This window comes from Streptopelia decaocto, assembly GCF_964273445.1.
Source record: "Streptopelia decaocto genome assembly, chromosome: 7".
Classification (NCBI taxonomy): Eukaryota; Metazoa; Chordata; class Aves; order Columbiformes; family Columbidae; genus Streptopelia; species Streptopelia decaocto.
Window position 1 is genome coordinate 22,365,850 of NC_138661.1, and position 24,331 is coordinate 22,390,180.

At 35.0% G+C, this 24,331-nt stretch overlaps 1 protein-coding gene across 6 annotated transcripts in view; it reads left to right on the forward strand.

The window, feature by feature from the left end:
- CEP128 (centrosomal protein 128) overlaps positions 1-24,331 on the forward strand; it is a 123,547-nt gene that overhangs the window by 46,189 nt on the left and 53,027 nt on the right. For all 6 annotated transcript variants that reach the window (XM_082059632.1, XM_082059635.1, XM_082059636.1 and 3 more), the window contains 6 exons: positions 2,490-2,840; positions 7,204-7,854; positions 11,576-11,740; positions 15,409-15,585; positions 19,077-19,136; positions 20,784-20,976. In XM_082059632.1, the coding sequence (XP_081915758.1) occupies positions 2,490-2,840; positions 7,204-7,854; positions 11,576-11,740; positions 15,409-15,585; positions 19,077-19,136; positions 20,784-20,976 (1,597 nt within the window). The remainder of the gene's footprint in view (positions 1-2,489; positions 2,841-7,203; positions 7,855-11,575; positions 11,741-15,408; positions 15,586-19,076; positions 19,137-20,783; positions 20,977-24,331) is intronic.

Below are 24,331 nucleotides of genomic sequence, written 5' to 3' on the forward strand. Positions count from 1 at the left end.
CCAAAGACACTAGATGCTCCTTGGAATCTGGAGTTTTAATCTATAAAGGCAGCGTTTCTCATCTGCATAGAAAGTTTTGTGGAATCACAAGTTTAGTAATTTTTTATTTGGAAGAGAAACTGAGATTTCAAGGAACATGATTTTTTTTTCTTTTTTTTTGCTCTTCTACTAAGAGCAACCTCCTGACATAGCTTGTGCTTTCTCTTAGATTATCTTGCTCTTGTTTAGCACAGTCACAACTGAGAAGGAGAAAATTGGATAAATATGTTTTTTGAAGAAAACCCTCAACAATCTCTGTATTCATGTGTCATAGAAATTCTTAAAATATTTACATTCTCCATTTCCTAGAAGGCTAAGATATGAGATAGCAATGTGAAAATAAGTGTGTAATCTGTGGGAGCTGTAGTTGTATTAATGAAGTGTGTTCTCTGGGGAAATTATACAACTATTTTTTAATGATGGAGATTTGAATAGTACATTAATTTAAAATGACATCCTCTATGGTATCTCCGGAAGGACGTGAAATGGGAAGTGATAATGGCATGTAAAATCACGTGACTCTGAAGAAATGATTACCTATTTAAAAAACTATAGAAGGGTAAATGTAATGTCTGGTTGTATTTTATCAGGCTATTTTTAAGTTCTGCTACATCGAGAATTTAAATCCTTACCTTGAAGAGGTATGGTAATGGTTTTTTGTTGTTTTTGTTTGAAATTTAACTCATTTGGATATAATTTTGCTAGTTGTAGCTTGTGAGGTTTTTTGGTTCTTTTTGTTTTATGAATCAGGACTTTGTTTACAAAGTTAGGCATGGTCATTTTTGCCTTAGCATAAAAATGCATGTTTAATAGTGAAGCAGAATATTGGTGTTTTTTTTCTAATGTATATAACTCTACATCTAGAAAGACACTCCTTTTTTCATTTTGCCACCAGTGTAAGATTTACTCCTGATTATTCTGTAATGTGTTCACCTATTGTTTTATTATTTGTATCAGTTGTGTCCAGAGCAGGAATATCCTACAGTTGAGCAGCTGATTGTCCAGTGGATTATCCTACTCCTTTTTTCATGTCATGTGTACGAGTAACAAGCTGGACTGATTGTCCTTGTCTGGAACATCAGTCCATTCCTGTTTGCTGTATTTTCTGGCACTACCGGGGGTCTGTCACATGCAAGAGTGCACCTGCAGTCTTCTTTCCAGTGCAGCAAATGCTGTCTTGAAAAGATTGGTACAGTTTGTTGCTTCCCAGGAGGTCATGGCCAGGTTCAGAGGGAAGGGGGAAAAAAAAAGCACCCACCAAGAACAACCACCCCCTCCCTCCTGCAAACCAACAAAAACAAAGAACAAGTATCAAGTCTTGTCATGTCCCACGCCCCCTTTTGAAAGGACATTTGTCTAAATAGTCATTCTTTGTGCATCTGTAAAGCTGCTTATTCTTTCCTAGGCAAAGTATTTTTGCCTTGTCCCTTCTGAATTGCACCCTGTTTATTTCAGACTACATCTTCAGTTTGTTTCAGTCATTCTGAGATCTAATTCTCTAATGTATTGCCATTCCTTGAAGCTTGATAATATATTTGACTGACTACAGAGCAGGCCAATGAAATGCATCTGAATCATTAATGAAAATACTGACTAGTATGAAAACAGTTTAAATAGGCCTGAAACACAGAATACTAATGTCATCTTAATCAAATTCAGTTTTGGTAGTGAAGCTTCATTAACTGTTTTCTGAATATGCCCTTGCAGAAGATAGACAGAGAACATTTTCCTGACCTGCTTATGAGGCTGTCCTGATAAATATCATCAGATTCGAGATAAGCAGCGCTTTTTATTTTTAAAATGTGTGGTTTTATTCTCTTCCATTCTGTGTCTGTCATGTTTCATTCAGTATTGAAACATCAACTAATGTTTGCTCTAGTATGCTTGCTACATTTTTGAACATTTTTTCACTTTGTTTTAGAAACATCTACCAAACTGCTGTATTCTCTTTGTATTCATCACTGCTTTCCAACATGCCCAGTGTAAAACTGGGTAAGACCTATCTCATACACTATAGATTACTTTTGTGGTGAATGCTATTCTTTCCTTGTCAATTTCCTTTTTACTCTCATCTGTTTATATTCATTTCCTTATCTTTCTATTTGCTTTATTCCATATTTGTCTAGTGTTTAACATATGAGGATTTTGGTAAATGATTCCTTCTCAAACTGAAAATTTAAATAAGAACAACCAGAAGAGGAACAAATGCAGAAAGTGAAATACTGGATAGAATAACCATGTACTTGATATCTTTTGTTGAAGTGTTTTACCATTGCAGGGGGGGAGATTCTGTGAGCTAACAGGGCTTTCCCTGGTAGTCAAGAAAATCTTTTATACTATTCATATTTTAGATAGAAATGTAATTTAACATCACTGTATGTTGTTTTATAAGGTTTCATATTGCATATCTTGCGAGTTAGAATTATTATGTTTTGCTGTGATTATTCCAGGTATTAACATCTGACCTGGAAAACAGGGAGAAGCAGCAGGAAAAAATGCTGGACCAGCTAAAGGAGATACAGAGTTGCTACAAGGCTTGTGAGAATGGACGTCGACAAACTGAACTCCAGTCTGCTGAGTTAGCCCAACAGGTTGAAGAGACTACCAAAGAAGCAGAACAGTACCTCACTGAATTAAAGCATTCAGAGGCACTCAGGCTCGAGACTGAGAAAAAAAGAGAAGATCTGAAGGTGAGAGCACAGGAAACCATCCGCCAATGGAAGCTGAAGTGTAAGAAACTGGGTCTTGAGGTGGAAAAACAAAATGAAACTATCAACCAACTGATGGACAAGAACAGTCAGGTAAGATTGACTGTGGTGTGTTTTTTTTTTTTTTTTTAATTATTATTACCATTTCCATATATTTTACAAATGAAGGTAAGGAGTTCATTTATGCAAACTGTGACTTAAACCACCTTCCTCCTGAAGTTTTGGACCAAATTTTCTGGTGAACTATAAAACATCTAATAGGTGGCAATATTTTTTAGCTATTATGGAGTTCTACATCTTCCTTTTTATCCTATATTTATTTCAGTCTCTTCATTTAATCAAGGCTTTCTCCTTGTAGAGAAGAAAGTTCCTCCATGAATGTTGCTTTTACTTATCTTTTCAGTTAACAGTTAGCATACCTTATTTTTAGTTATTTTTAAAGAAATAATGTGATGTTATTTTTTGTAAAAATTTTAATCACATTAAGTAATAACCCAAGTTCAAGTTATGCATTGTCTCACGTAGTGGACAGTGGTCACATCTTTTGAAAGCAGGTGTTTATTTTCACGATGTATGTCAAATTGTTAGCAGACCATAATGCTGTGTGGACTTTAGCACAACTGGTGTATTTTTTAATTTCATTCTGTATTTAAGCTTTTCTCAGAGTCTAGGCTTAGTAATGATGTGTTTTATTTCAAGTAAAGACAGCAGGTTCTGAAATACCATAAGGACTGCAGCTCGGTTTGGATTTGATGTTTGAAGCAGAAAAGTAGATTTTTTTTTGTTTGTTTGTTTGAGAATGTGCAGAGCTTTTAGCAAAATCTGGATATCTGAGCAAAAAAGGCACTCTGCCTGCATTTGGGATGAACATGCTGCCAATACCTGCCATGAAATTCCTAGATTTTTGTTCGTATACATAGTCTGTGTTCCTTATATTTTCGTACATTTTAAAAAATTATTTTCATGTATGTTTTCAGCATCTTCCTTGTGTTTTTTTTTCAGAACTTTTTATTTGAAAAAATGAGCTCGAAATTTGATCACGTAACATTTCTGGGCTTTTAATTTGTTTTTGTTCAGTGTGGCAAACCACTTATTTTTCTCTTCCTCCTCCTAAAAATTTTCTCAGGAAAATCTACTGGGTCTTTTGTTTTGTTTTCTGACTTAGCAGAATTCCTTGACTTTTCCTGCTCCTGATGCTGCTTTAAAGGCAAGCACTCGCATCAATGTTAATACTCATCATCCTGTCTTGGAATAGTAGTAGAAACCATCATTCTGTCTGTAATGAATCTGAGTCTCTGTATTTTCCAGTGGCTGGGTCAAAAGGTGCCTGTTCCTATAGTGGTTGGTATAGTGATAAATTTCATGCTGTGAGTGTTTATCTTAACTTACATGTTCTGCTGATGCAGTCTGCTATATTTTATGGCCTATGTTTGCTTTAACAGAGGTTCCTTAACCTTTTCTCACTCTTTTTCTAGTGATGTGCATCCAATTTAGGTTACTAAATCTGATGGGATTGGGGTGGCTCCATGCCGTCCACTGTTTTGCCCTGCTCAAATATTGTAGTTTCCAAGGGGTACGTGGTGTGAGGTATGGGAAGTCTGCACTTATCCTGTGTTGTTCCTGATCCAGTAACCTATTCTAAAACTGGTACATGAATGTACGAGTGTGGTCAGAGTGCAAAGTCACAGTGGCGCTAGTAACAAGTTGAAATTAATAAACTCTAGCAAATCTAAGATGTGACTCCTGGGGTTGCTGTTTCTCTCCTGAGCTACCTAGCATATTCCTTATTTTTTGTTATAATTTGCTCTATCCATACTCCAACAATTAATTCCATAGTAATCTTGTTGTGTTGGTTAGCCCTAATAGTAGTCTGAGGAAATGAGGTTTGCAAACATTCACAAAGTTGCTCATCACAGAATCACACAATTGAGGTCCCTTCCAATCCCTAACAAAGATCATCCAGTCCAATCCCCCTGCTGGAGCAGGAACACCTAGATGAGGCTACACAGGAATGTGTCCAGACAGGTTTTGAATGTCTCCAGAGTAGGAGACTCCACAACCTCCCTGGGCAGCCTGTTCCAGTGTTCTGTTACTGTCACTGAGAAGTTTCCTCTCAAATTTAAATGGAACCTCCTGTGTTCCAGTTTGAACCCATTACCCCTTGTCTTACCATTGGTTGTCACCGAGAAGAGCCTGGCTCCATCCTCCTGACACTCACCGTTTACATATTTGTAAATTTAATTAATATTTTACATATTAATGAGGTCACCCTTCAGTCTCCTCTTTTCCAGGCTAAAGAGACCCAGCTCCCTCAGCCTTTCCTCATAAGGGAGATGCTCCACTCCCTTAGTCATCTTTATGGCTCTGTGCTGGACTCTCTCCAGCAGTTCCCTGTCCTTGAACTAAGTGGCCCAGAACTGGACACAATATTCCAGGTGTGGTCTCACCAGGGCAGAGTAGAGGGGAAGGAGAACCTCTCTGGGCCTACTAGCCAGCCCCCTTCTAATACACCCCAGGATGCCATTGGCCTTCCTGGCCACAAGAGCGCAGTGCTGGTTCATGGTCATCCTGCTGTCCACCAGGAACCCCAGGTCCCTTTCCCCTACGCTGCTCTCCAACAGGTCCTTCCCCAACTTATACTGGTACCTGGAGTTGTTCCTGCCCAGATGCAATACTCTACATTTGCCCTTGTTATATTTCATTAATTTTTTCCCTGCCCAACTCTCCAGCCTGTCCAGGTCTCCCTGGATGGCGGCACAGCCTTCTGGTGTGTCAGCCACTCCTCCCAGCTTAGTGTCATCGTTGGCTGATCTCCTACTTAGGTATATGGAGGTGTGAAGGAAAGGAAGAAAACCTGAATTATTTAGAAATCATACATGTCTCTATGAGAGATAAATGAGAAGCAAAAAGTAGAGGAGAGTTGTGAATAACAAGCATTAGGAGCCCCAAAATGCTCTGAAATAACTATTCATGTAGACATTTGATAGTGCTGTCCACCTTGACATTTTCTTTGTTGCATAAGATTCCTTGATATGGGTTTAACCTCTTTTTTGACACAAATACATCAAAATGCTAGATGCAGTCACTTTGGTTTAAGCTGCATTTAAGAACTGTTGTCAGTATTTGTTCCTATTTCAAAAATCATCAGCATCTTACCAATGAGCTTGGGGTAAGTGTCACTCCTGAGGAAAATCTCTTTATTGGAAGATATGTAATACAAATAAACGGTGTCATTGTGTAAGCAAAAAAAAAAAAAAAATACAAACATTATTTATGTTCTCAATACAAAGTTTTAGACAGTTTCCAAATGAGAATATAATCAATCTAGATGCAGCATTTGTGATAAGCTTCAGGGAACTAGATGAACATAATTTAGCCAGCTGTGAAATATACAATGAACATCTGAGACAAAACTCTATAAAAATAAATAATGAAGAAAAAGGAGAAATGGCAGTCTGTTTGCTTTGCTTTATGTGATAGAACTTCAAAGGGCTGATTGCAAAGTTTCAGAATTGGGTTACAATCATAGCTTGCAATTTTGTGAGATGTTAGAAATATTTTCAGACAATAGGTGGGCTTTAGAAAGACTGTTTAGATTTTCATTCTTTTGGAGTTATTTGGATAATTTGGTTAAAGTCTTGCCTATGTGGTTATCCTTGGTATTGGTTGACAATGAAATTTCTAACATCTTGTGTCTTTTGGAATGTATTTTCTTCTAAGTATGGAATGTAGAAAACTTTTTTTAAAATTTTTATTTTAGTTGTGGGTGCTTTTTTTTTTAAGTTAAATCATGCAGCTAGAATTACAAGACAGTTTTAGGAAAGTTGAAATGCTGAATACGTTTTTTCAGAAAAAAAAAGCCTCATAGTCATTACTATATCTTTTATTATTTTTGTATTTCATTTTGCTTTTTTGGCTTTGATACACGAGTGATCCAGGCTTTTAACTTCTAGTTACTCATCAACTGTGTGTAGCTTCAAAAATGAAGTTGATACACTTTGTATATAGTATTTCAGAAAATAAGCAAAACAAGTCAGCCTATGAAATGGACCTGTGGGTAAAGTTTGTATGGCCAGTAGTCCTCCCTGTATTCTGCTACAGTGTTGCTGTATTGTCTCACTTCCTCCATCTTGCTGTTTGGAAGAACCAGCAAAGAAATCCATCTGAGTCTGCAAAGAGGATGAGAAAAGCAAGGGATTAACCAAAACTATCCCTGCTTAGGAAGTGACATGATTTAAGGACAGGTGTATATTTGAGGTCACACATGTTCAGTGTCTAAATTTAAAGAAATACTGAATACATATGAACTGAGGTAATAACAAGCAAAAATTTTGTATTTTCATGGAACAAAGTGTGCTAATTTTTCCTTAGGCATTAGGAATGTCTAAGGACTTGCTTCCAACAATTTTCTTGAATTACTTTAGGTTGCACTGGATTTCGTTTTCTTCTTTCCTAGGCCCTCAAAGAAAAGGATGACCTCAGAAGTCAGCTTCTCTCTGCTATACACCAAATAGAAAACCTTCGGAAAGAGCTGAATGATGTGCTTACAAAAAGAGCCCAGCAGGAAGAACTCTTACACTGCAAAGAGGTAGAACTGAATGAAATGAAATCTCACCAGGTATCTCTTGAAGAAGAGATCAAAGAAGTTCAAGGTACTGTAAATAAATTAGAAAATGAATTGAAAAAGCAAGTTCTTCTACAAAATCAAGTGCAAGCTGAAAAGGAAAACTTGGAGACAGAACTTGCAACTAGTAACTTGATCCATAAAAAAGACCAAGAAAGACTCCTAGAAATGCAAGCAGATGTAAAAAACTTAAGTGCTGTACGTGTGGAACTAGCAAACAGAATAGCAGAAGAGGAGAAAGTAAAAAAGGAATTACATAAGAGCCTTTTGGATCTCCAGAAACAGCAGGAATCTAAGCATGAAGAGATGACTTCAGCTAGCAGGCAGCTGAAGATGGAAAGAGAAGTTCACCAACAGGAGTTGGCAGATCTTAGATCAGAACTACAAAATGTTAAAATCAAACATGAACAAAACGTTCAAGAGCTCATGAAACTCCTTGAACAAGAAAAGGATGATGCAGAGGCTCAGATTAGAATGCTAAAGGTACTTATTCTGAAGAATTTCAATGTCAGGCTTTTTTTTTATCTCCCCCTCCTATTGAGTGATGAAGGTAATAAAGCATGGGCTTTAAAACATTTAACACACATTTTATTGTAGGTCATCATAAAAGTTTAAAGTTCAGAGTAAAAAAAAAAATGTAACAGTAACAGTTTTAGACAAAAAGCTTTTTTTAGTTCAAAAGTAGTGAAACCGGTATGCCTGTGATCAGAACAGCTATGAACAGAGGGGGATACGTGTAGTGTTTTAATGTGATCTGATTCTTTCTTCAACTGTTATTTTTACAGTTATAGTCGTGGCCCTGTTAAAGAACTTGCAGTGTTTCAGGGGTGGTGTATTTTTTAAATGTTTAAATTGTGTGGTGCAAAACCACTGTCATATCTGGAAACACTTTCAGAATGTGAGTAGTGATAATGTATAACACTTGTTAAGGTTAATTTTTATCTATTTTAAAGATTTTTTTTTTAATTTCTGTTTTCTGTACTATTTCTCAAAAAACTGAGTAAGTTCCTACAGTAAATGATACAATATAGAATTTTTTTCAGGAAGAAACAAGTTACTGTCTTTAGTTTACATCATTTGTTCCTGATTCAAGGCTATTGCATTGCAAAGAAAATGAGCATTTTAGTGGCTTTAATGATCTGAATAAAATTGAAAAGTTGAAGTGGTCTAAGTTGCAGAATTAGCTGTTAACAGTTGTATAAACTATACTTTGTACTTTCATGGAAGCAATTTTGGTTACATGGTTAAATGTATATGTAAGAGAGTATTTTGTATGTCCTAATAGTACTAATAATTTGTATATTCATCTTAATGGAGGCAGTAGTTTTGTAGGTAGGTTGTAAATTACCAATATGGTTTGAGTGCGCTTCTGAAGCACTATAAATATGCATTCTACCTCAGTCCCATCAAATTAAAAATTTTATTTATGTCAAAATTCTATCAATTTAACCTTAAAAAGCTATAAAATCCTTAATCAAAGCTTAAGTGATTAATTATGTGTTTTGTCATAAGTAATATAAGCATGTTTATTTCCTTTCTTCTTCTCACAAATGTGCAGCTAGGTAAAAATGCATATTTTCCATGTTTTTGCAGTTATGAATTGACATTCCTTAGAAAAGGATGTAAATTTAATGTATCATTCATGGCATAATAATTGACAATAATTCTTAAGCAATTACTAACCCAGAAAGCATTATGAATATAATTGTTAATGGAAGGATCATTAAAAGGAAAATATTTTGACAGCAGTGTTTCACATTGGGCATTTAATTTGTAATGTGTCTAGCGTTATTTAAATGATCTATCTAAATATGTGTGTGTGTTGTTTTTTTACTTGGACAATTGCATTGAATTTCAGAGTGTACATTTAACATCAATGGGAGAGAAGGAAAGTGTATTTTGGATTGTAGTAATCAAAAAATGAGTTGATCATGACCTTGTGTTCCTCTTCTATGGAAAGTTGAATCTTGCAGAAAGTGCCTTGATATTGGTACTGATTTTTATACCTAAACAGAATATTTTAAAAAGCCACTTCCCTCTTTCATTTACAGTGCCATTACTTTCCCAGAATCCTTAATCTACATATATTTTTGGTTTGAAACAGAGACAAGCAGAAGGCTTGAGGGAGATGAATTTTGTAAGATATTAGGTTAGGAAACTTTTTTTAGAAGTATATAAAATTATAAGGCACAACTTTCTCTTGATTCAAAGACTGTAGGTGAAAGTGAAACAAAATAGAAAATCGGGGAAGATCTGGTAAGAACATGTCATCGTGCTGCTGATTTGGTTACTTTTTGCTTGAACTCATCATTACATTGCAATTGGGTTTCAGTTTTATGGACATATTTTTTTTCCAAATTAAGGTGAACTTACCATGCATTTTATCAAATTCTATTTGAATATTGCAGTTTTAGAGTAGAGTTTAGGAAAATACAACAGAAAGGGAATTTTTTACTTTTTTTTTTTTTTTTTTTCCCCAGACTAGTAAGTTTTGGGTTTTTATTGTGCCCAGTAATCATGCGTCTTCTACTGTTATACTAATATTCTTGACCTTGTTTATGCCTCAGCCTCATCCAGCCTTTGTAACTGCTTTTGGGAAAGAATATACATAACCGTGTCCAGAGGTTGTTAAAGTTAGTGTCTTAAAAATAAAGGTCAGTTGGGAGAGAACAGGGGAGTAAAGGGAAATTTAACACATTTATTTTATGAAGACTCAAAGCCTTAGACTTAACTAGAGGAGGAATTTTGGTGAGTTAGTTTCAGGAAACCAAGACTGCAGAGCAGTGTTTCTAGGACCAACTGCTCAGTGGTCCCCAGTCAGCTATAGGTTCAGAAGGTCTGAATCTGACCCCTAATTTTGCTACAGGTCCTCATTTGCTTTAAAAATATCTTTATTCTCTTAGAATAATGAAATACAAAATGTGCTTATGCCTGACAGCACTTTCAAGTATTAACCTTTAAGGTGAGATTATGTAGAAATATGTATCTATACATATAAAGTTGTGTATATATGCATATTTCTTCTTGAATTGTTTCCTATACACCAAGTGGGTGTATTTTTCTTCTGAAGATTATCAGATGTGGAAAATGGGTTCAATCCAGATCAATTAAATTATGCTCACATCTGCCATGTCCATACTGGAAATCAAAAAAATTTGAGTTTCTTCATTATGTCTCAGAAGTAATATAAGTGAGGAATTTGGTTCTTGGATTATCTCCATCTGTATAGACATTATAATGCAATTACCTTTAGTAGGAAGTGAAAAGTTGATTTTTATAAGCATATTCGCAGAAAATGTTTTAGGCATTGCAGACCTCGTGTCTATAAGTCTTTGTGGACTCAAGACACCAAAATTCTTTCTCAGAATAGTTCTTCAGAGGAGCTTTTGTGCTCTGTTAGCTCTGGTGTCTAAATTAACTTGTAAAACTTCTCTCCTTACCCTTCTTCCCCATAAAAGTTACATTTATAGTGTAATTGGGAGAATAGAATTTTTGTTTTTCCTCAAGAAGGAATTTACTCTGCAGGTTTATTTTTGTGTGCAACTGCATCCCACAATTCATCTCTTACAATATGAACCTGGTTTTGAGTAATATATGTGGGTGTGGGTTTTTTTTTTTCATTTTTTAGATAATCTAGAGAATTTATTGGATCTGTCAGTTCCAGTCAGTTATGTTTTCCACTGGAAAGTTAGTATACTTTATTCACTCACCTATTTAGGGCTTTCAAATCCATTGATTTTTTTTCTTAATTTTTCTCTCCAGTGTTAAATGAAGAGCATTAAAACCACACAATATTAAAAATACCAAATCTTTGCAGTTATTTCCCTGCAGATATTAATTTAACTTTAGGTCCTGAAGTGAAATTATAGTTCTAGACTTTCTGATTCCAAATTATTTCAGTAATGGAAAAGTTGCAGAAAGCTTCTTAAGATGATGTAAGCTGATGAGTGTAGCAGAGTTGAAATGCAGACCCTGAGACTTCTACTTTTTGCTTTTAAAACACTACATAGTTCTAGAACTCTGTGATACATGTTTTCCATGTTCAGATAAGTGATTGCTCTTAATATAACTAACTTACATGTAAAAAATTAAATAAAATTATCCTTCTGTAGTAGTGTTCCATGGATTCGAAACTCTACAGTCTGGTAATGTTTTAAAATAACCCATACAGTGACCTTATAATGTTTTTTCCCATTACCATCAGATGGAACTTGTAGAAGAGAAAAATGTAATCAAGACTCAATGTCGCCAATTGGAGAAGATAAAAATTGAGTGTGATAAATTGACAGAAGAATTATCCCAAAATGAAGAAGAAAATATAAAACTCAGACGGAAATGTGAGTTTGTAAAACAAGAACTTGAAAAAAAGGTAAACTTACCTGGTTTTAAACATGATTTTTTCAGTCTCTACTGATAAATAGCTAAAATAAATGATGACTTATAGAAATAGATGGTAAACTTTAAATAGAAAAAACACATGTACCTATTAAAGAATATATGCAGTCATACTGTAGTATACAGTTTCTATATAAATCAAAGAAGGCAAAAGTGCTTTGGCCAAGTCATTAATTTTATCCCTCCAAAGATTTGCTAATATCATTTAGGAGCAGAATTGTAAGTCCTTTTGCCCACCCTGTTTCTAATAGAGGTAACTAACAAATGTTTAACCAAACACTTCTGGTTTACTTCACATTTCCTTAAAGTTGCAGTGCAGTTATGAATACTTTAGAGCTAATTTGAAGTAGATAAGCAATGTAAGCACAGTAAAAGAAATTCTAAATAACTTGATGAAAATATTATTCTGTTTAAAAACTTGCCATGTTTTAAATATTTAAAGAAATTCACATTCCTCTCTTGTACTGGCATTGTGTTTCTAAAGATAGACACTGCCTGCCAGCCATTCTTGTTGCCTGGTGTTCTGAGTTTTCTCACTTTTCTGATTCTTTCCCCCATCTCATTGGAGAGAGTGAGCACTGTGTGGTGCTGAGTTTCTGGCTGAGATTAAACCATATGTCAATTTAGTAATTTCTCATCCTTGGGAAAATAAATTTGTTTGTATTGGCACTTATATTAACATGGTACAAGAGGTTTGTTCATTCATTTCAGATGGACCGCTGAATGTTCGTCAGGTAATTCTTCATCAGCTAAATAGTTTGAAACTATTTACATCAGATAAGAGGCCCATAGATACTGTAGATCCTTTGTGGCTTTTCCAGTTTTTCAATTTAATTTTTGATATTTTAAGCGAAGTGCACAGTGTCACTCAGGTGTTGAGCTTAAAATCTAATGGGCTTATTTTGAATGTAGGTAAAGTGACTGGAAATGCTATTAGCTCATTTTGTCATGCATACTTCTTGAATTTTCAACATATGCTGATTGTCTGTCAGCCAGTATGCTGTGACTATGAACCCTGAGAGAAAAATGTTGTGGTGGGTGTTTGTGTGTGGTTTGTTTGGTTTGTGGGTTTTTTTTGTGTGTGTGTGTGTGTGTGTGTGTGTGTGTGTGTGTATGTATGTGTTTTGGTGTTGTTGTTGTTATTGTAGTTTGTTTTGGTTTTTTTGTTTGTTTGTTTTTTTGAAAGTATGAGAAAATCTTAAACCTGGTATTTCTCTTAGCTTGTTTAACTAACAGGAAGTGCTTTAAAACTTCAACTTGTCAGACTAAGAAGAAGTTCCTCAAATGAAAATTCAAAATGGATTTTTCCTAGATTGGGGATTTAGTGTTATAATTATTAAGGAAATGTGTTTGTAGGACTGTACACAGTCTTCTGCAGTCATAAATGAGCTCCAACGTTACCTAATATTGGGAAGATAGAGTTTTTGGACTGAGGTGATCTTTTATCTCCAAGGTGAAAAACAATGGAGAGTCTTTTAAGTACACAATCATGTGGTCTCAACCTTTAAAGGTATTAATAAATGCAGATGGAGAATTCCACTTGATTGCATTAATTGGTTAACTTAGGAGCGTATTTACTATTGTGGTTTTATTGTGGGTCAGAAGGGGTGTTAGGCTGGTACAAGTGATAATATTACCTCATGAGAAATCTCGTGGTAGCTGTCATATTGTGTTAATCACAGAAGCCTACTGTGTTTCAAAAGAATTCTTTTTTTTCCAAACTTTTTATACTTCAAATGTCATTCTATCACAAGCACAAATAGTAATTCAAAGAAATACAGGTATTATAGCTTGGAATTTTTTTTATTCCAAGAAAGGTAAAGGGGCAGAGAATAATGTTAAAATTTTCTGTTTCTTTTCCTTCTGTGCACTTTTGAGTAATTAGTGACTTCACTTATCCTGTAGGCTCTGAAAGTAGAATGTTGAGGAGTGCTGGCACACTCAGAAAATCAAGTAGATGTAAACTAAAGTCAAAAACAGTGAGTTAAATACTCTTTTAGTCATGGTCTTTGAGACTGAAATTTGGCATCTGATGGACAGTGTTCAGTTAATAATACTGACACAATACTGACACTGGAAGCAAATATAATACAATCTTATTACCTTCAGAATACTGATCTACATCAGAACTGATATTTCAACTCCCATGTGGGCGGTACTTAAATACCAGAACCTGGCGTATTAAAAATTCTTGTAATTCCTTCAGTTTGACATAGCTACTGTCTAACTCAAGTATTCTTGTATGAATTAAATGAAAAAATCATGCTGCTTATCAGGTATAGCTTTTTCATATGTGAAGATCACCTATATGAAAAAAAAAAATCTGTTTTGCTAATAGATTTAACAGCTATACATACATAAGTATACAACCTCCTGAAAGGACGAGGAGATTGTAGCAAGGTGGGTGTGTTAATCTTTTCTCCCAAGTGACAAGTGATAGGACAAGAGGAAATGGCCTCAAGTTGTGCCAGGGAAGATTTAGATTGGGTATTAGGAAAGATCCACTGAAAGGGTTGTGAAGCATTGGAACAAGGTGCCCAGGGAAGTGGTTGAGTCACCATCCTTGGAGATATTTAAAAGGTGAGTAGATGTGGCACTTAAGGACATGGTTTAGTGGTGGACTTGGCAGTGTTAGGTTTACAGTTGGATCCCTTTTGCAAGGGATCATCTTTTCCATCCTAAATGATTCTGTGATTCCATGTGTCCCAATCACAGAACTTGTATGTTAGAAATTACCTTCTTTCACAGTGGTGTCTCATGAGAGCAGTGTATTAAGATTTCTAATAAATTCATTTTAAAGAGTCACAACTTGTCATTGTGGGGGTTGATAATTGATAAATTTTCAGAATTATTATTCTTGCTTTTCTCACCATTCTCAGTGTGCTTGCACATAACTCAGATGTTCCGTGTTGAAGTGTTTTCCCTTTACTGCATTACATCTTCCTGATCTCAGTAGCGGACAGGTGTGAACCAGTTTCCCTTCTTCTTACAAGATAGTTTTGTTATATTAATTACAATGCCTAATTCAATATATTTTGTAACAAAAAAGCTACTGGGTTCAGTTTTACATGATGGCTCTATCACAGATATAAAGGAAGAGAATCTGAATTTTAAAAATATATATAACATATTTAATTGTCTTTCTGACATTGGATGGTAACATAAAATGCTTCCTCAATGCCAGTCACTGTCCCATAAGAAGTTCTTTGAATACTTTTCCTTTGAGAACATACTGACTGCCAATGCAGGTTTCCTTCAGGGACCTCTTTTTGTGATGACAGGGATTAGATGCCTGTAACTGGTTCAAGGCAAAAGATAATAAGAGCGATATTTGTTGTGGGCGCTCTCTCTACTCATGAAAAAGAGATTTATAATAGAATGTCTGGTTTTGACTCTGAAAATAGGCTCTGAGCTTGTTGGGTTTGGATGTGCTAGCAGTTTCTTCATAACTGATTTACAGAAGAATCAGGAGAATCAGGAGAGGAACTTATGAGTACTCTTAGAAAGTATTATTTTCCATGGCAGGGAACTGAACTGCATGACAGAGTATAGTATAAGATTGAAAGATATATTGCTAATGAGTTATGTTATATTAATAATGCAATAATTCATCTTTGTTTTGTTTTCCCTCTTTCACTCCAGGATAAACAGATCAGCAATGAAGAAGATCATTTGAGAAGGATGGATGAGGCCAGACTGCAGTTTAAAGACCAGCTGCGTCACTTAGAAATGGAACAGGAATCCATTCTCACCATGATAGGAAGTGAAATTGATGCTGCTTGTGAAATTTTTTCTCGGGACTCTGTGGAGAAATTCAAAGTAATTCTAAGTTTTAAGTATGCTGCAGATTTTGTTATTTTCTTAATGAATGTTTGTGGCAGAATTTGCATGCATTGTTGTCACCTGTCACTTAATTGGTATAGATAATTTATGGACAGTTGGATTATGGATATTTAGATTTAAATGGTACAGATGCACATTGCTAGGTATTAGAATGGGATACTATCAAGATGTGCCCATATGTTAATCACCAACGCTTTCTTTTGACAGTATCTTTTTTGGTGAGAAATTGTTCTCCTTTTGTTTGCTTGTCTGAAAGGACCTTACATCAGCCAGAATTTTGAGTCAAGTTTTCCTAGGCCACCTCCTTAGAGATGGGAAATCTCCAAGAAAGACCTAAAATGCTTTTAAAATTGGGAAAAAAGAAAGAAAGGTTTTTATTAAAAACTCGTTTAGATGCACCCCTTCCCCCCCCCCCCCCCCTTTTTTTTTTAAGTAGAGAAATAAATGCTGGAAGTGGAAAAAAAAAAAATTATAACTTCCTTGTGCACAGCAGGTCCTTGTATCCAGAAAACTCAACTTTTCAGGAAACTTGTAGCTTGCTGTAACTTTTTTTTTTTTCCCCCTTCCTTTACTACTTCTTCTGTAGCCCCAGTAGCTTTTTTCCTGAGCAGTCTCATTTGCTACCCATGGACAGAACCCTCTCTTCCTTCCTCTAGATGATTCTACATGACTAATCCTATTAAATTGGCATTGTACACTGCTGAGAAGAAAGAAAACACGGTTTGACAGCTTGTTGCCATGCTCACTGGCATTGTGAGTCTATCACAAGTGCTTGGCCTGCTGGCTTTTTAGCCTTAGCTGTAACCACAGAGTATGCTCAGATTACACCTTTTTGTCTTGCTATTTAAACAGAGCATGCTTTCTAATTTAAAGTCCATGGCCACTTGACTGGGCTAGGCTGCTTTTGAAAAAGAAATTTTCAGCATTGACACAAAGTCCATTATATTTTAAATATTTTTTTATTTTCTGTTTTAAGCTCGTCTCCTCACCTGTTTTGGTTGAAGGTGTGCAGAGAAGTCACTTTTTTTCAGCCTTGTAAAATGGTAGTGCCTTTTTCCCACTTACCACTGGAGTTGGGATGTTTCAGCACACAAACAGATAAGAAATCTAAGAAAATGTATTTCACAAACAAGCTTTCTCCTCTATATCCTTACAGATAAGTCTTTTTTTATTAAGTCTTTGTGATCTGCTGTAGTTGCCAGGTTCTTGATCATTAACCATGATGTCTTGGACTTGCTTCCCAACTCCTGCAGAGTTTTTGTCCTCTGGGTAAAGTTTTGCTGATTCCTGTTTTCAGAATTCTCCTTATTTATCCCCTTTGACCATTTATCGCTAGGAAAGTTCAAACAGATTCGAATCTGAAATTTTGGTTGGACAGCTAATGTGAAAACAAATGTTACACAGTTTTGTGGTGTCTGGTCTGAATTTTCTTTTTTGAAGGTAAGAGGTTTCCTTTGTTATATTGTTCCTCTGCCCAGTACTTTAGGTATTGCCAATGTTTCTAAAACGTTTCTGACAAGTTCTTTACTTCAAGAAGTTACCATTGCAACTGAGGTGAGCAAGTAGGAATTCACTGGATAAATACTTGTATTCAGAGAACTTAGACACCAGGCTTAATCTTCTCTGATTAAAAATGTACTGGAGTTTTTATAATCACCACTTACTGGTGTTCTAAGCAAAGAATTCCACATATTTTGTTCAGATTTATTTTTCTAATCAGTCTTTTGTAGTATGAAATCTTATGCTTGCAAATAACTACACCAGTTATTCTTAGACTATAAACTGAATACTGCCTTCTTTGAATGTGGTTGCACAGAATGAGGTTTGCTGCCACGAAGTCACAACTTCTGGGTGTGCATCACTTTGTGAAGTTTTGGTCAACTTGCCTACTAAAGCTTTTCTTTTCAGCTGTGTCCTTATATCATGATAGTTGTCATGTAAAACATATGTATTTACATAATTAGATGATGCTGTTTAGGCATCTTTGGTCTCAGTTTTGTTAATAAAGCCCAGATAAATATAATACCTCTTAATGAAGTATTTACAAAAATTGCTGGACCACAACTAAAAATACATAAAGACTTGCTAAATTGCAAAATATGGTAAATGAAAAACAAAACCCACGCAAAATGTTTAAATTAGAGAAAGGCACAGTGTAGTAATAATGGGATAGGACCACAGGAGATAAAAGATGAGCTGGGCATAATATAAGTAGCTTACTTGATATTGAATGGATTTCAGTTGAGAGAGCTGTGTATGAGACTTTTTTTCTTCTTGTGCATCAACTCAAAGTGGGGAAAAAAACCTCCCACATTATCACTACCTTTTTAGTACGTGCTATAGAAAACATATGTAAAAGTACCTTTAAAACAAGTTTAACATAGTTCAGTTTGAATGCAGAAAAAAAGACGTATCACGTTTTCTCATTGTATGAAGTATTAATGAAGCATTCCAGCCCAGTTTATCTTCTTTTTATCCACTTAGTGAAGATTTCAGTTTTCTTTTTGTGCCTATCAGATATTCAAAGCAAGAGATTTGTCATTTTTCTGAAAACACTAAGACCATCATAACGAAGCATAATTTAAGGATTTTGGGGGTTTGTCCTTTTTTTTTACTTTTTGATAAGACATTTATGATGCTGCACATAGTATTTCTGTAGATATACTGATAACAATTCAGTGACTAATGACAATTGGTATTACTAGTTCTGGTTTATGTGCAGCCACTATTGTTCTGCAGAATGGAAGAAAAAAGAGTTGAATGACTTTGTAGCTGGTCTTTTCTTAAGAAGTCGTCATTTTGAAGTAGAGGCTGATTGTATTATTTGGAAATAATGATATTTTCAAAAAAGGACAAACAGTTTCAAACCAAGAATATATACCTTCATGCAGACCTATGTTCTGGGGATGTTTGAAATACATTATTGTAGTGATTCTTAGGAGAAAACTCTACAGATTCATAATACAATAACTTATTTTGTTGCAACTGAAGCTGCAACTTTTAAAAAAAAAAATTGTATCAGTGGGTTTGCATAAGTGACAGAACAAGAAAAAATGGCCTCAAGTTGCACCAGGGGAGGCTTACATTGGATGTTAGGAAAAAATTTGTCACGGAAAGGGTTGTCAGGCATTAGAACAGGCTGCCCAGGGAAGTGGTGGAGTCACCACTCCTGGAGCTGTTTAAAAGGCATTTAGACGAGGCTCTTAGGGACATGGTTTAGTGCTAGAGATGCTTGGACTCAATGATCCTGAGGGTCTCGTCTAACCGAAGTAATTCTATGATTCTATACTTTTAAATGTGGCAAATTTATGGTTAAATAGTTCTATTAAACCATTTACAGATATGATTTCCAAGCTGGATTTTTAGGAAACAATATTTATTAGATGATTTTCCAGTAAGCAGGACTCTCCTTTTTGTGTCTAATTCCTTTTTTTATGCCTATTTCTTTCTCCCATACTATTCCATAGGCAATATCACTTATGCCAACGGTTCTGAATGATCCTCATCGCTGGTTAGCAGAAACAAAGGTAATAGTCAAACCTCCTGAAATTTTACTGAATAAGCTAATATCCAACATTTGTAATTATTCAGCTGAAAGTGTGTTTGAAAAGGCACTTCAAAGGGAAAAGGAAAAACAACAGCATTCCGTTGGCAATAATTCTGATATTCCCAGACTGTTATTTCAACTGGTGGAATAATTTTCTGAATTTTGCTATCAACAAGAAATAGCTGTCTCTATAGCAAAATAAATAGTAATGCATTGAAGTAACTGCAGTGATACCCTTTAGATCTGGTTCAATTATTTTCAGTCAAGAAAAACATGAGAATGTAGTCAACAGGTTAAGTTTCTCTTACAGGGTTATAACAAGGAAAGAATGATTTTAAATAAGGCTGTTATTTATTAAAACTAAAGGGTATTAGATTGGATTCTTGGACAATGAATTATTTTTCTTCCCCCTTTATCTGAAGCTTTTGAACACTGTAATGTGGGTGCACACATGCTTGAAAACTTCTTCAAAGTGATGACCGGTAACTTAACGACCCTTGCCTTTCATTTTGCAGGGTACTTCCTGCTGCCCCGATTCACACGCATAAACATATTTCTTATCCAGTGTCTTTTAAAAGGAGTAAGTTTCTCCTGATCAAAGTGGTTCATGAGAAACTGTAGAAGACATGCTTTTTTTTTCTTCATGTAAAAAACCTCAAAGCCACAGGAAAATTGACTTAAGGAAAATTGCAACTGTTTGGATGTAAGATAATTTAAGGTTATTGATGATATATGGACTATGTAAGACTTGTCGATTAAGAGCGACTGCCACTATAGATAGCAGAGATAAGATTGGAATCAAAGGAGAAATATTATGCAGGGAGTATTTTCTTCATTTTAAATAAGTGACACTGACATATTACTAAAAAGATCTTTCAAAGAGCACCTAATAATCATTTGCATACATTTATCATCTAAGTTCCTTTAGCTACTAGAGGGAAGTCTAGAATGAATGACTACCTAAAATCCTGCCCTCCCACCCCCCATTTTTTAAATTTTGTTTTAAATAGGCAGTGAAAGTATTCTCTTTTACCACTTCTAGATCTATTGTATTGACCATGACCTATCTTGTCTATGAGCTTTTTTCTTTTTCCTCTGCATAAATCTTTAATATTAACCTTTGCTGACCAGAAAGGGTCGATGTCACTTTTTTCAGAATGGATAAATGCTTTAAATTCCATCAGCATAGAACAGAGAGAGAAAGGTGTTGTGAAAGGAAGGAGTATCTCTTGGTGCTTGTGTGTACGCTAATTCAAAGTGAATTTCTATACCTGCCCTAGCAAATTTATGATCCTGTTTAAAAAACAAAAAAACCTAGAAAACAAACAACAAACCAAAAGAAACAAAAAACAAACGAAACAAAAAAGCAACAACAAAAAACCCCACAAAAAACCAAATCTGCTTATTACTTCTTCACAGCCAATTATTAGCCAAAATACATCTGTCTTTTGAGAAGGTCAACATATGTCATCTTAATATATCTGAATGTCCCCTTTTATTGTTGTTATTCAGTAATAGGTACAAATAAGTAATCTGTGACTCAAAAATAATTTGATCAGTTGATATATATGTATTCTTATTTGAATTAGAATTCTCTACTTTTTATTGTCCCTTTTTTTTAACATAGACCAAGCTTCAGTGGCTGTGTGAGGAGGTAAAGGAGAGAGAAAGTAAGGAAAAAAAGCTGCGATGCTACTTACTGCAGAGCCGAGAACAGCTCAAGCACTTTACACAGTTGAAAGAGGCTGAACATCAGTCTCTCTTTAAACAGATAAAAAAGCAAGAAAAACTTTTGGAAGAAGTTCACAGAGAAAAAAGAGGTATGTTGCTGCTTTCATTTTTGTTAATAAAAGGGAGGAAGAATTTTAAAATTTTACTAATTATAATTCCTGTGGCACATTTGGATGTATTTTATCAACTTTCTGTCCCTAGGTATCATTGTCTAAATGCATAATGGTATAATAAAAAGCATAATGTAGCTGATGTTGAGAATTCCGTAACCAAAGGAACTGGAGCCAGACGTTTTTATATGAGAAGAGGGAAGGAAAGAAATGTCATACGAGGTTAATTTTTGGCAGTAAGGCATAACATTATCTCAAGATGTGCACTGGATGTTTTGAGAATATTACCTCCCCAGGGCCTGTGCATGTGTGTATACCTGGTCGCACTTTCCCTCTAAGGTACTATCCCAGCAGAAAAGAAGGTTTCTGAATGCCTCAGGAAAATGTGGATAGCTGGGAATCTTACAGGTAGAGCTAGAAGGAATTTGATCAAAGGAAAAAGAGATGAAGCCAGTGCGTGAAAATGGTCACTGAGAAAACCGGCTAAATGACGCAGGGTCCAGAGATCAGAATTTCCATATTGAAATAGGTCTTTGGTTCCACCTCTTTCATATAAAATTTTATTGGAGGGTCTAGATAAACCTGAAAAAATGGAAGGCTTCATGATGAGGAGACTGTATTTTAACATCTGTAAGAGTCTGTTGCTAACCTGAACTGTGGAGGAGAATAAAGTACTTCCATTGAAAATTTGCAGGTAGGTAAACCTTGAGAACTAACAACGTGCTGGATGGGTTGATGTAGTGTAGGGCTGACTTGTGATTGGTTTGCATCTTTTTATGTAGTATGTTAGAATGCTATTTGCAAACCTCAAAGTGTCATGGTGCGATCTTTAATTGTATTCTATGGCCTCATTTTCTAAAAGAAGGCATCACCTCTCAGGTTTTGTTTTCTTGCATTTTCTTTAAAAACTTTATTCTGGCCTTCTTTCAGGACTCAATACTGGTAATGGTGGGCTATTTTTTTTGGTCAAACAGAATAAGTACTCTTTTTAATAATTTTATTAGTAGTCATTTTGTATTTAGATTGTAGACTCAGATTAGATGAGAGTAAACTTTTAAGTGTAGCTATAGTTTTTTGTGGCTGACTTGAATATTATTGAAAAAGTTTTGTGAAATATTGTAGCAAAAATGAAACAGTAGCAAAACCAAATAAAAACATTCTTTTAAATATTTTATAGAACAATGCAGGTTATTTGCTTTACTAGAATAGTAAGATCCTATCAAGATTTTCTTCCTCCACTTACAAAGAAGTTTGAAAGAGAACATGCTTTGATCTTTCAAGCTTGAATGTTTCTATTGTTATCCTTCATTTGTTTAATATATCTCCAAGACCCTGATATAATAGCTTTTTAGTGTTCTTTGATTGCATAATTATCCGTTAACATGATCTCCCTGAGTCCTTATTTGCCGTTTTAAATTTTAAGTGCACAGGAAATAAAGCAAACCTTATTTAGTTTTTAATTCTACTGTACCTAATTTGGTTTAGGCTTTGTGGAAAATTTAACAGCCTGTATTTAAATTTCAAGCTATAGGTGACGTTATCATGGGAAATTATTAAACGGAAGAGAGTAGTAAAAAGTAATGCTATTCACTGAGCACAAAAAATAGTATTTAATCTCATACCTTCCAGTAATAAGAGCCACTTCTTTATTCCCTATAGGTCCACTCAGTTCCATTTGTTACTTGGCATATTACTATTTCTGTAATTCTAAGTAAATTATGTTCTCTTCTGTCTACTTCTAGAGGCAGCTGCTGGTTAAAAGTAGGTGAGAAAAAGGAAATAAGTTGTGTAGTTGTTGAAGTTTGCTACATAACACAAAACAGTAAACATGCTTTAAAATTCTACCAAAGATAGGATGAGAAATAGGACTTACAAGGAGATAACAAACAGGCTGCTGACAATGCAGGCAGGGTCGGGTGTAAGGCCTGGGGTCAGGATATGTGCACATACTGAGCATCCAGAACCAGCAGGTATGAAGACAGCAGCAGAGGAAGGCGGGTAACTTTGCTGTTGGTGGATTTTCCCAAAACATCCTCCTTGCTGTCTTCACTTAAAAGTATTCATATAAGATTTTTAAAAAATATTTCTGACTTAAACAATTAATGGTAGTGATGTTTACTGTTTTACAGGGAAATAGGGAGTCATGAGTGTTTGTAGGTAACTATAAACACCTTATTGGATCTTCACACTCAACGCTTTTTAATAAGATAGTTTGAAACCTGGCCATGTGATGTGGTAGAGGGTTTTTTTGGTTGGTGTGGGTGTGTTGTGTTTTTTTTGTTTTGTTTTGTTATTTTGCCACAAAAAACAGTGTTGGAGGAGGGAAACAGTTATTTCCATTTACAAATAAAATTATTTATGTACACAGTTAAATTTGCACATGTGAAGACTATGCTTATGAGTCAATCACATTTTAATTTTATTAGATCTAATAGTCAACAGGTTTTGTGGATACAGATGAAGTTATGATTTGACCTAGAAGCAGTGTGTTTATTTAACTTTAGCTGCTGTGGTGTCACAGGCTTTCCAGCAGTAGGTTCTCTACTCTTAATAGTATTCAAGACTCTAAAATGAACATTTACCAAATGAATAATTAGAGACGGAGAAATTAAATACAACTGAGATTTACTACAGGTATTCTGAGCCCAACTTCCTGGTATTTCATTCATTTGAGATAGCTGGCAATTACCAGATAACTGATAGATGTTACAGAAGACATAGTATTGTCGTTGTCTGTGTAGCATTCAATGTGGGACTATGTAGGAAATGACTAATGCAAATGTGATGATTAAATATAAGAATTATATATAAAATGGATTTTCAATCAAATTTGGTGTAGATGGATGAAAATATTTTCTGTTCCATTTGGAATGATGCAGATTGTAGGTAGAACTTTTATCAGACTGATTCTGTGAATATCCATGGATGTGGCTGACTGTGCTCAGCAACACAAACCATTTGTCTAAAATACTGCATTAATTTAAAATTGCATAAATCAAATTATAAAAACGAAACAGAGAAATTGTATTCTTAATAATTTACTTTTTTTGTTTCTGTTCAATGGATCTGATACTATAGCTTACTTATGTTTTTTAGGGGGAAAGAATAAAAATAGAGATTTCTGGTGGACCTACCAAAAGTAGGTAGGATTAATATTTAAACTGCTTTATTGACAAATATGTTTCAGGAAGTTTTGTAAGCATAAATACATCTACTAAAACTCCTAACTACATAGTTTTTTGCTTTTTTCTTCACTGGAGCATTTGTAAATATCTACGGAGTTGTAGGCTTTTGGATCCTCCTTGTGAATTTCTGTGCAAGTGTTAACGTTCTC